A 13,448-nucleotide genomic window follows, 5' to 3' on the forward strand; every position below is an offset into this window, starting at 1 on the left:
ATTAATGAAAAAAAAGTACCCCCATATTTATTGCAGTATAAACTGCACATATCATCTAGAAGAGAAGAGACAAAGTTAAAAAAAAAAAAAGCTATCAATAGGCTCAACAGTGGAGCATTTTTTTTTGCAGTGAAGATGCAGCTTTTTAACTACATTCTGGTTAGAAAATCAAGAATTGTTATTAAACCCCCACCAAATGAATTATGACCTAATCTAAAAATAGACGTAACCTAAAATACAGTATTCACAAATATTATACAAATGTAATACAAGTATTATTTTGTGATTTGGTTTATTTCTTTATCAGCAGTGACATATATTGTCATTGGTCCTATGGTTTACATGGAAATATGTAGAACTTGTCTGCATTTTTCAAAAAGTCTCAGGGGGAGAATAGATCTTTTCCTTCTTTTGTTGTCATTCTAAGTGAATCCCCAGAAGTCCTCAATTCTGTCTGATGCTGTCAGCTTTATTAACAGGCATTTCCTGATCTAAAGGGAGAATCTAATTCACAAATATATCTGAGTCAGTCTAATAAATGGCTCTCGATTGCTCTCCATTGGGAAGGGGGGATGGTGAAACTGTATGCCAGGAAGAGCCATGGTGACTCAAAGAATGGATTACCAAAGATGTTTTCATTACCTGCCACCCACCTAAAGTCAATACTATTAGCCTGAGCTGCCACCTAGAGAAAGTATATATAAGTCAGGAATATGGATATCAAAAGATGCTCTTACTGTAACTTGTCTGCACTTGGCAAAGCCTGCACATCTTCCAGTGTTGGGAATAAGTCCAGATCACCTAGGGTAAGTTATCAGAACATCTGTTATCTATATACAACATCTGTTATCTATATACATTACTTTTCTTTCTTCCTTTTTAGTGCTAGGTGTATGCCTGTTTAGAATGAATAGCTTTAATTATGTATACAATAATACACTATACAGAATACATTCATACAGTATATGATACAATATATTAAATTAGATGAATACATTGAAAGTTTATACCAAAGATACATTATATCCATTCATGAATTATACTGAATACATTGATACACTAATCTGCACCTGTAGATTGCATTATTTTTAGATCAGCTTAAAAACACCAAAGTTATCCAGTGTTCCACCATCCAAGATGTGTCATGTTAATATGGAGGGAGTATATATGTTTGCTTCAGGAATGTATATGGAAGCTGGTATGCATTCTGATGTTGTCTTAGAACAGTAGAGCACCTGGAACTACAATTCCCAGCAAGTCACGATACTTACCCACAAGACTGTGGAATGAATGTGCATTTATTGTCACTGTAGTGACTGTATGTAGTGTAAATGCTTTTAGAGTAATACGGGTATGAAATACAGTATATCTTCACATCTGCAGATTTTACAGCCAGTTGTTGCATTTCCCAGGCAAGTGCTGGGCAGACTTTGTGAGTTGCAGTTTTGTTTTACATTTGTCTTCATAAACCCGGCAATAATCATAGGGAAGAAAGCTAAGTAAATCCCAAACAAAGCCAGGATTGTATTATCTGTGCTGCATTGTTAATACCTTTTCTAATCCGTAGCTATAAATGTGCCCTGAAAGATGTGGGATGAGAGGCAGCCTGGAGGGTGGGAGTCCGGCCACTCAATTAGGGAGGCTATTCATTGACATGCTGCTATTAGTTGCTGTGCCCTGGGAGGAGTGTGTGCTAGTTGGATGGATTATAACAGTTGGAGAAAGAGATGAGTGTGGATTGTTTGATCATTAATGTGAAGTTAGCAGTAGTTATTGTCTGCGGCAGCAGCAGCTCCTGAGCTCCCTCCAGACTCATCTCCTCCTGTGCTTGTCATCTACATTTCTTCAGTACCCTTCCCACTGCTTGAAGTTCTTCCTAGGAACATCCAGGAGTCCTGTGTTGGCCAAGATCACCATGAGCAGCCCGAAGATGATGATGGGCAGAAGTTAGCATGTGTAACCCTTGTCTTCCTCCCTCTCTCTTCCCCAGGATCGCAAAGGGAGAGATGCAGAGGGCGAGGAAATGGCAGGCAGTACTGGCCATCTCCTTATTGCTGGTCACCTCGTCTGTTCAGGGCATCAGTGAAGTGCGATCGAGCGACAGGAGAACTCTTCTAGATCTTATTGTGCAGGTCATTGGGGACAGTAGCACCAGCAGAGAAAGTGGCAAAGTCATTACAAGGCGCTACAGCGACGGGACTGCTCACTCTGCAGAGCATGGTGGCAACCACAGACTGTCCTCCAGGGAGAGAACTTCTGCAAGGACCAGCAGCAAGAGACCCTCAGGTAAGTGACACCTCCGGAGATTCCTGATCTCTGCCTCTACCATTCATACACAGGGAAAGTACCACGTTTATACAGTATAATCCAATCCCTGAGACATCGAGTCGTTTTATCCCTCTCCAGAGACTCTAATCGCTTTAGAGGGGATGAGCAGATTTTATGCTGGTATCAGGCTTGGGATCAGTCCTGGGTATCCACTGTCTCTTCACACTACTGAGTGTAATAAGAAAGATTTCCATAGTCTGTAACAAGTGAGTGCACAGACTATTCACAGTAATGCAACTCATTTAATAATCTGTCAATACACATTGCAATATGAGAAACCTCAATTCTCACATGGTAGAGGAGATGTCATGTGTCTGGTGAAAGAGTGATTGTATCTTTCAGGCATTGTGGTTGAAATTGTCAGACTAGATTATTTTTTGCAGTAGTAGTCAGGAGACATTGGAGTTATTGTAGTTCTAAATGAACATTATAGAGAGACCTCTCCTATCTAGGATATTATTTGCCAACAATTCCTATGATGTCCTTCAGGCAGGAGTTTAATCAAACTGGTCTTAATGATTTTCCAGCAACTATTTTTGGAACATTGATGGTGATGGTACTACTAATAATCAATACTTTATATTTACAGTTTGTCAAAACACAACATGAATAAACATTGTTGTACAATAAACAAACAATGGAACACATATGTGAATAATGTGTAATATGAGTAGAATCTTGCCCTTATATTAGTTTAACATTTTTTTATACATGGATTTCAATTTCTTATAAGTTTAGAAAACGCAGCATCCAGATGTTAGCTGTGAGTAAATGGAAACATTCATTTTCAATCACACAATGCATCTTTATCTAATATAAACGTTTTGCAAAGGAGTTTTTGCACAAATTGCTACTTTTCCCACATCAGAAAACTGGTGTTGAGTGCTTAATAAATCCCCCCCGCAGATGCTCTACACTACACCAAAGACTGCAACTACTGTGTTATGGTTCTTGGAGTAGATTTCAAGGAATTTTGGTGCATTTCTTAAAAAGAAGCCTAAGGCAAGGACCACACACACACAGATTTGATGCAGTTTTTGGCTCAGTTTTTTTTTAGCCAAACACAGAAGTGGACACAATAGAAAAGAGATTCATCAGTCTTTTCTTTATACTTTTCCTTCCGTTTGGATCCACTTCTGGATTTGGCTAAAAAAATGGAGTCACAAACTGCACCAAAAACTGCATCAAAACTGTGTGTGTGTGTGTGTGTGTGTGTGTGTGTGTGATGCTGGTCTTAGAGCACAATGCAAAATCATGTGAGAACAAGCCCTTAACTCATGCAATTCACTGGAACATATTTACTAAAATAAAGCATTTAAATTGAAACCACAAAAAAGTTAAATGACATCATAAATAGATATTGTTTTATGTCATATTTGAAATTGGTTAATTTCCATGGCATACCTACTATAAGGACAGTTTCACACTAGCGTAGTTCTGTGCCAGTTTTATGAACACAAATCCCAGCCTGATCGAGGAGATGATTACCTGAACTCATAGCCCCACCGGTCCCTATGATGTTGTAAGTTCGGCCTGGGACTGGCAGAATTTCACTGCGGACTGTCCGCAGCGGAATTCAACAGCAATTCTGCAACGTCTGAATGTGCCCTTAGGCCTCTTCACACAGAGTTCTGGAACTTTGAAGCAGATTTTAAACTGCCTGCATGTATGTTTCCAAGTTTTTTCATAGAGTTTTTCGCCTGCAGCCATTGAAGCTAATGCAAGGACTGCGGGCAAAAAAACGCAGCAAAAAACGCTCAGAAACGAGCATCGCAGGTTTTTTCTGTCTCTCATTGTTTTCAATGGGAGGTCAGAGGCTGAAATCGCGGCAAGAAAGTACATGACACTTTGTTTTCCCACGAACGCGGCCAAAAGCTGATTCCGATGCGGTTTCTGCATCAAAACAGCCCAAAAAAAGCTATGAGAACTGACCCTAAAAGAGGAGAAGAAATGCTCCACTTTATGTTTGTTTGAAACTCTCTTTAGCCCTCTTCAATGCTTTCACATTAGTTTGGAAAGCAAACACAAATCATATTGGCTTAAGTAAATGAGTTTCTGAATTAATAGATCAGTTTAATGTTTTGTCGAAAGCTTTGTCAATTTATTGGCGGTTAATTTGTGTGAACCATGCAGGGAGAAGAATTGGTGTGAAATGTGGAAGGGATATAGCACAATGGAAAAGTCTATGTGTTGAATTGATGTCTCCCCTCCAGTGAGTTCATTCGAAACAAAAGCCAATAATGCCGGTCTGGTTTCTGCCTCACTTGCTAAATGCCCAATTCAATGTTAGAGGACGTCAAATCAATAACTAAAGCCCTGCCCCCAACTTTTATAAACATTTGTTTAGATTGCTCACCTGGTAAATGACACCATGAGAGCCATATATAATCCGGCAATATGTATAATATACATATACAATATATGTCTGTTCTTTTCCTCCAAAATCCTAGTTTTATATACTTAGCTTGTACAAGTGTACTAGTGGAAGCAACTAGTCAGTAAGCCAAGTTCCTCATAAAAGAGTGTAGACAGATCTTTTACAAGGACAACTTGCAAACAGACAAAAATACGTCAGTAAAAAGATATGACAAATGCATGCAATTCACTTCAATTAAGCATGCAATTCATTTCTGTGTGTTGTGAAACACATAAAGTACATCATGTCATCGGCCTAAAAAAGCATAGCAAATTGCATATCATGCTTCATAAAGACTTTACTGCCCTAATCGCAGAATCTGAGACATGGGAAAAATATTAAGCTACTGGCTGTGCTTAATCATTCAGTAAAAACTTCTTAAAAGACTGGGATTGTTCATTTCCTGAGGCTGAGTACACGCACATTTTTGCTCTAGTGTTTTAAAGCGGAACAGTCAAATATTTTTGCTGCCCTGTCTGAGCGCAGTATAAAGAAGTAACAGACACACTGATTTCAGAGTACTTACACTTATTAGTTACTGGTCTGTAGTTTAGGAGTATTTTAAACTTATACTTGCGTTACACGGCCATCGCCGCCAGTCCAAATATATTCATATATTCCCCCTGCCCTCCAGCCGCTGATTTGACACTTTTCTCCTTACCTTTTCTCTGCACAGTGAGGGTATGTTCACACGCTTAACCAAAAACGTCTGAAAATACGGAGCTGTTTTCAAGGGAAAACAGCTCCTGATTTTCAGCCATTTTTTAAGCAAACTTGTGTTTTTCGCTGCGCTTTTTACAGCCGTTTTTGGAGCTGTTTTTCTATAGAGTCAATGGAAAACGGCTCCAAAAACGGCTCAAGAAGTGACATGTACATGATGTGCGTCCATGGGCTGTCCGGGATTTTCCTGCACCTATTGACTTCAATGGACGCGTGATCCGAAAAAAATGCACAAGAATAGCACACACAGTGAGTTTCACGCAAAGGAAACACGCTGCGTGAAAAACACTGCATGTCTGAATGGCCCCATTGAATTGCATAGGTCCGTGTGATTAATACAACGGCCGTCACTTCAATGTTTGTGTGAATAAGACCTTACTGTAGAACTTGCTATGTTTTGAAAAAAAACACCACTGACTTCAAAATCGCTACAAAAGCTAACAAAAGTTATGGAAAAGAAAAACACGAAAACCAACGCCACCGAAAACGTAAATAGACGATGTCTGTGAATTCAGCTTAAGGCCACTTTTACATGGCAGTATTATGGTCAGTATTTGTAAGTCAAAACCAGAAGTGGAATTTACACAGAAAAAAAGTACAATGGAAAGATTTACATCTCTTTCATGTTTTGCATCCACTCCTGGTTTTAGCTTATAAATGCTGACCAAAATACATGTGAAAGTGGTCTAAAAGAAAATGTGTGAATCAACTAGCTTCATTCAATGTTGTTTCACGCTGTCTTGTCACATAATCTGGGGTTACCCAGTATTTTTTCTCCTAATTAACCATATAGGTAAAGTAAAACGGGGGACTCCAGTCTCCAACCCATACAGCTGTTTCCATAGCTCCCATAGATTTGTATGAAGTATCAGCAATCAGTAGATAGGTGATAAATGGTGTCTGCTGGAATACCCCATTAAGAACTGAAAACAATATAATTGTTATAATTTGCTGTAATCTTTCTTTAAAGGAGCAAAGCATCCACAGACACACTTAATGAGAACTGTAAGAAAAAATTCTCTTCCACAGAGAATGTATGGCTGTTTTGTAGCTCTATAAATCTATATATAATTACTATGATCAGGCACTTTATAGCAAGTATACTTTATTTTTTCCCAAAATTACCCTAATATTAGATTCTCTTATGGTGCAGTCACATGTGGCAGGTTATTGTTTCAGAAGTTTTCTAAGAGTGAAAATCAGTTCCATTTATCTTAATGGGGTTGTTTCTCCAACAGATCCATGGATTTCTGCAAGTTCCATTCAGTTGAAAGGAGCTGATTTTCACTTGCAGAAAACTTCTTCAACAAAATCTGCCACATGTGACTGCACCATAAGAGGTAGAAATATTAGGGTAATTTTGGGAAAAAAATAATCAAAGTATACGTTCTATAAAGTTCCTGATCTGCCACATGTTACTTTTAGCTAAATTATAAAAGTAAGGGTACAGTAAGTACAGAATATTTTATTCTAATCTTGTGTGAACTAAAATAACTATTGTTTAAAAGTCCAAAACAAGTCCAAACAATGTTAAGAGGAAACAGAAAACTCAAAAATCCTGTGTTCGAAATATCAGTATTAGTGCACAGAAAGGTTTTAGGCCGCTTTTACACGTGTATATTTTATATGATTAATATCTATTTTAAAGCGAAACTAATTCCAGGGCACTGTACACATGAAAAAAGGGTTTAAAGGGGTTTTCCCATGAGGGACATTTATGACATATCCTCCGGATATTTTATAAATGTCAGATAGATGCAGGTCCCGCCTCTGGGACCCGCACCTATCTCTAGAACGGGGCCCCTAAAACCCTTTCTACCTCTGTGTGTGTCGGCTGATTTCCGACCATGACAGTGAAAACAGCTGAGCTACGCTGTTTTTCGTAAGCACCATAGAACTGAATGGTAGTTATGGAAACAGCGTAGCTCGCGTGCTACGCTGCTTCTGTAACTGCTATTCCTTACTATGGGAGTTACGGAAACAGCGTAGCTCAGCGGGCTACGTTATTTTCGTAACAGTCCCGACCATAAAGTCAGGAAGTGGCTGGGAGTCAGCGATAGCAGGCAAAGCTAGAACAGTGTTTAGGGGCCCCGTTCTAGAGATAGGTGGGGGTCCCAGAGGTGGGACCCGCATCGATCTGACATTTATGACATATCCTGTAGATATGTCATAAACGTCCCACGTGGGAAAACCCCTTTAAATACATAACATGAGACAATAAAAACATCAAGTACAATAAAGATCATCTTAATGATTTACAGACTGGTAAGAAGGAGAATAGATCCAGTGAGGGCTTGTGAGGGCTTACAGTATATGGGGGAAGGGATTCGGTAGAGTAGTGGCAGCAGGGTTATTGCAGGTTGTCAGCTTTTATGAAGAGGTGTGTGTATTCAGGTTGCATTTAACGGTTTGGATGATGGGTGGGAGTCTGATGTGTTGGGATATAGAGTTCCAGAATATGAGGGATGCATGGGAGAAATCTTGGAGACGATGATGTGAGGAGCAGACAAGAGGAGAAGAAAAAGGTCTTACGAGGTGCGGAGATTACATGTGGGGAGATTAGGTCAAAGATGTATGGACGGGACAGGTTGTGGTCAGTGTTTTATTTCAGTATTTGTAAGCCAAGTGGTTCCAAAACACAGAAGACGTGGAAATATTTCATTAACCTATGTAACTAGGTTCCACTCCTGGTTTTGGCCTACAAATACTGAATAGAGGTGATCAAATTGATTCCACACGAATTGAATTTGGTCAGAATTTTTAAAATGTTTTGGATTTGGCGAAATTCAAAACTTTAATGGTTTGCAGCGCATATATCGCAGAAAATAGCGGTCATCTGATTTTTAGCTACAAAAGCGATGCCATGATGCTGTCGGGTTTTTAAAGAGCTTTACAGACATCCTGGTAATGAAATCGTCCGCCTTAGTATAATTACTAAAATCAAGTTCTAAGTTTGCGCGCTATATGTAAATGTTCTACCAGTAGTCATCTGTTTGAGGGCTGAGGAGTTACGGCATCCCAGCTTTTTACACGCCTATTTTTTCCTTCTTGTCAGCCTTTTGTCATGTGACATCAGCGCTTGGTGACCCAAAATCGTGCACATGCGCCGTTCACTGGTATACTGAAACGAAACGAGGTGTGCCCTGTGTGAGAGAACAAGCTGCAAAATCCAAAGGCAAAGTCCCACAGGATCTGGCGCATGGGCAGGGAACAAATGAAGCTGAGGATGGTACACCTCAATTCACATGCCCGGAGAATACCAGTGAAGCGAGCATTGATGTCAAATGACATTAGAGATGGCAAGCAAGGAAGAATGGGCATGTAAAGAGCCAGGATGCCATGACTCCTCAGCCCTCAAACACAGCTCACGTGAATAAATGTAAGACGTTTACATATAGCGCCCAAACTTAGAACTTTATCTTAGCAAACATACTAAAATGTCAAATTTCATCAGCGTCATGTCTGTAAAGATCTTTAAAAGCCAAAACAAAAAAACAGGTGACAGAGTCCCTTTGAAAGAGCTTGAAAGGAGTTGGATACAGACATCAAAGAGTCAGACACGGGTAGTCAAGGCGATCAAGGCACTTGCGATTCATGACAAATTTATTCCGTCCGATTCGACCAAATTGGTCCCGAAACGATTTTTGGGAAATTTGCTTATCTCCAGTACTGAAGCAAAATACTGGCATGCAAAAGTGGACTTTTAAGCGATGATAAAACATATAGACTGATTTAATTTAAAGTGAGACAGAATCAGGTTCGTGGAGGAAACTGATTTCATATGTATCCAGGTCCAAATGTAAACATACTGTATGGATATGACACAGTGGTCTGTACTGTAGGTTTCTACTCGCAGATAATTCTGTAACATTCAGCACAGTAGAGACGCTCGATCTCCCCTCACATTGTCAACTTCTGCCTTGTTATATATGGTTGCCAGCATATCTAATAATAGCTAGCCAATCCCTTTGAGTTTCTAAAGATAGATCAAATAAGTATAAACACAAGAATTCCAGAGGATAGCTAGTACTTGCATGCCGACTAGTTAATAATATATGCTGTACAATTTGTATGAAGTCTAGTCATCAAATCCAATCTATAGTTCAAGCCATTATATACAGTATGTGTGATTAATTTACACCATGTATGTGTGGGACCATAAATAATTAAAGTCAATTACTAAAACATACTAGTAACTCCACCCTCAACACTATAATACCTCCTACTATACCGTTTATAGTGTGTTCACACAATAATTGTGTGCACTGGTGAAGTTAATTTGGCCTTTTCATTGTGAACCTTTTTTTCATGGCTATTTGTCACAAACACAGCCTTGCTCTGAGCAGGATTCTGAGGTACAACAGCATGAAATATATTGTTCCGACTAAGAGATGAGCGGATTTCGTGAAATCAGTTTCGGGCCTGATTCTATTAAACTGGCCTCTGATTTGGTCGCAAATTGAAAGTGTCCCGATTGCCCTGAAAAGTCAAGTATTACACTCTGTGGTCTTCGAGGACAGCATACAACCCCTTTCAAGCTGTTATTATATTATTATTGAGTAATATTTGTGAATGATGTAATATAGATTGGTGATTCACAAATAATGTAAGAATTGTATAGCTGCAGCTACACTCACTCACAGCAATGGCTGCCTGTACCTGCCTAACTAACACACTGACACTGGCTGACTCTTATCTCTTTTTAAAATCTATCTCTCTATCAAATTAGTGTAAATCTACCTATTCTCTTCTCCTTACTATGGAACACTCACAGAGACTAATCCACATCTATCTGTATTCTGTGTTTTACTAACTCTCAATTTCTGTCTGAGGTCCTCTCTCTCCTATCTGTATCCCCATAAAGTTGCAGCTTTTCCCCGTTGAGCTGTTAATAGTGGTTATAACTCATATGACTGTCATCCACTGAGTCATAAGTGACTCACACCTATACCCCTCATAATTGGCCGTTCTAGAGGTAGGGCTGCCTGCAAGGCATTATGACGAAGCCTGTCCGGCCGCCGCCCGAGGTCGTGTGATCCTTCTTCTCTGTCTTCTTCTGATCTGTAAAATGGCGTTCGCCATTTTGAGCGATTTGTGCAGGATGAATCCCAAAGGTTTTGAATTTGATAAAATCTGAAATTTTTGGGAAATTTATGTACAATTGATCTGCTCATCTCTCTTCAAATCTCTTGTATTAGGTAATGTTTCTGTCATGCCTAAGTAGGATAAGTAGGGTAAGCAATCTTCTGTTTAGTTCGAAGCATACATTTTACATATTAGCATATTTCACCAGTTGCCAATTCTTTATGGATACTGTACGACATGTCTGGATACTTTTTTCATACATACACTGGTAAATGTACGGCCAAACATGGTGTGAACCTAGCCCTACTGTTTTATTTATGAGAATGCTCCGCTAGTGATTTGGTTTGAAACAAAATCCAGTAATGTTGATATAGTAAAAGCACAATTCAGTTCTAGAGTCAAGCAAATCGCTTAATAAACCTCTTCCCTCAAATAACCTTTGTGAAAATTTCTCATCTAGTAATTTACACTACATCTTTCCAGTTAGGGTATGTTCACATGCTTAGCAAAAAACATTTGAAAATACAGAGCTGTTTTCAAGGGAAAACAGCTCCTGAGTTTCAGCCGTTTTTTTATTAACTAGAGTTTCAAAGGAAAATGGCTCAAAAAACAGCTCAAGAAGTGACATGCTCGTTTTCAAAACGGCCGCGTAAAAAAACACCCTGTCGGAAGAGAATGCCGTTTTTCCTTTTGAAATCAATAGGCAGATGTTTGGAGGCCTGCTGCTTCCGATTTTTCGGCCATTTTTCGTCCGTTTAGGGCCCGAAAAACGGCCGAAAAGAAGCCGTGTGAACATACCCTTAAACTCAAAGGTGTCCTTATTCCTCCACGGTCTGTGGATGGTCTGTGGATGAAGACCACTTGGTCAATAGTATAACAAAGCATGCGCATGGATGCTGTTCACATGGCTAAATCTTACACTACACACTATGGAGCTGTAGGCACTCCATGTGCCGCCATGTGCTTTCTCTGTACAGTACCATATAAAAGAGTTATTCTACCCTAGACACATGGCAAGTTTTTAAAAATTTTGTATGGATAACTCCTAGGTAGCACGCTCACTGTCTTGGGGTTATGTTTGAGTCTGGTCACTTGCACGCTCATGTCACCTGACCTCAAAAAGCATCTCCAGAATCAGCCCTTTTTTTTTACTGTACAGTCAAAATTCACATTGTCGTTCTGATTAATTCTTGTTTTTACTACTGTAACTCATTCCAAATTGGTCTCCCCCACACTAAACTTTCTCCTTCAATCTATCCTGAATGCATCAGCCAGGCTCATCTTTCTGACCAACCACGACACCAATGCCTCTTCCCTATGCCAGTCACTGCAGTGGTTGCTCATTCACTCTAGAATACAATTTAAATGTATCACTCAAACGCACCCACAAGGCCCTCCACAGTGCTGCACCTTTTTACATCTCCTCCCTCATCTCCATCTCTGTCTATCACCCTTCCCGTACTCTAAATTCTGATAATGATATAAGATTAACATCCTCCATAATCCAGACCTCCCACACCTGTCTTCAAGACTTTTCTTATGCTGCCCCAGTTCTCTGGAATGGACAATCAGTTTATTCCCAGCATCCACAGTTTTAAGAACGCCCTTCTTAGGCAAGTCTATCATATTTCATAAATTGACTCTTGTCCTTTTCACGCTGCTATTTGTTAATACCCGACCACTTCATTTTACAGTTTCTCCCCACTCTTCTTGCGCCCTAATGCACATCATATGTGTACATCCACAGACACTGGCTGATGCAGCTTCATTTGTACTATCCTATTTTGTATAAAAAATAACTGAACCATTGTACAAACTTTTACCTCTTGAATCACCACCTATTTCCTCATACATCGTAAGCTCTTGCGAGCAGGGTTCTCACTCTTCTTGTTTGATTTGTCAATTAGTTTGTTATTCTATAGTGTCTAATTTTGTCTGTACATGTTCCCTCTGAATTGCAAAATATGCAGCGCTTTATAAATAAAGATTATTTTTATGAAATCCAACAGAAAATTACTTGGTATAAGGGGGTACAGTATTGTCCCATACACCTCTACAGGTCCAAATATTAAGACTCTATACAACACAGAGGCTGTATTGAGGCTCAAATAGTGTTGTGTGCCTGAGCCCTAAACTAGAAAATATTGCAATAAGCTTAAAGGTGTTTTCCCAGAATCATACATTTTCTGATTGCTAGGACAGTCACTGATCGTGAGAACGGGCGCCCTGAAGCCCCAGATCTCCTCACTGCACCCCCCACAATGAGGAAGAGCTTAAATGGAGTGGGTGTCGAGCATGCGCCCACTGCTCCATTCAATGTCTATGAAAACGACGAAAAGAGCTGAGTGCTGTACTCGGCTATTTCCTATAGACTTTAAATGAAGTGGCAGCGTGTATGCTTGAGGAACAAGGGGTTTGGGACATCCGTTTTCACGATTGGTGGGGGTCCTAGCAATGGCATTGTAAAGGATCTGCCAGGCACAGCTTCTGTGTCAACGCCCATAGGTAATCAGTCTGCACCTGCTTCTATGTCTGTGAGACTGACTCCATCTTCCACCACTCAATATGGCAGGCTTAGGAGTGGGAGAGCCTATCACAGCCTGGCCAGACGGAGCTAGCTCCCGCCCTCTGTCTATTTATACCTGCCTTTCCTGTTCCTCCTTGCTTGTGATTCTTCTCGTTTGGTTTCCTGGCCCTGCTGCAGCTTCTGAACTATTTGACCCTGCTTTATACTGACCCTGGCTTACTGACTACTCTCCTGCTCTGCGTTTGGTACCTCGTACACTCCTGGTTTGACTCGGCTTGTTCACTACTCTCCTGCTCTGCGTTTGGTACCTCGTACACTCCTGGTTTGACTTGGCTCGTTCACCACTCTTGTTGCTCACGGTGTTGCCGTGGG

General features: G+C 40.1%; 1 protein-coding gene across 2 annotated transcripts in view; it reads left to right on the forward strand.

The window, feature by feature from the left end:
* The first annotated feature begins 743 nt into the window (after positions 1-743).
* ALKAL1 (ALK and LTK ligand 1) overlaps positions 744-13,448 on the forward strand; it is an 82,936-nt gene continuing 70,231 nt past the window's right edge. Inside the window, exons 1-2 of one of the 2 annotated variants that reach the window (XM_075828332.1) lie at positions 744-806; positions 1,991-2,286. In XM_075828332.1, coding sequence (XP_075684447.1) covers positions 2,007-2,286 — 280 coding nt within the window. In that variant the 5' untranslated portion in view covers positions 744-806; positions 1,991-2,006. Of the gene's footprint in view, positions 807-1,814; positions 2,287-13,448 lie in introns of those variants that run through there. The other variant, XM_075828330.1, reaches the window with a different exon arrangement.

The sequence above is a fragment of the Rhinoderma darwinii genome, chromosome 5 (genome assembly GCF_050947455.1).
Source record: "Rhinoderma darwinii isolate aRhiDar2 chromosome 5, aRhiDar2.hap1, whole genome shotgun sequence".
Lineage (NCBI taxonomy): Eukaryota > Metazoa > Chordata > Amphibia > Anura > Rhinodermatidae > Rhinoderma > Rhinoderma darwinii.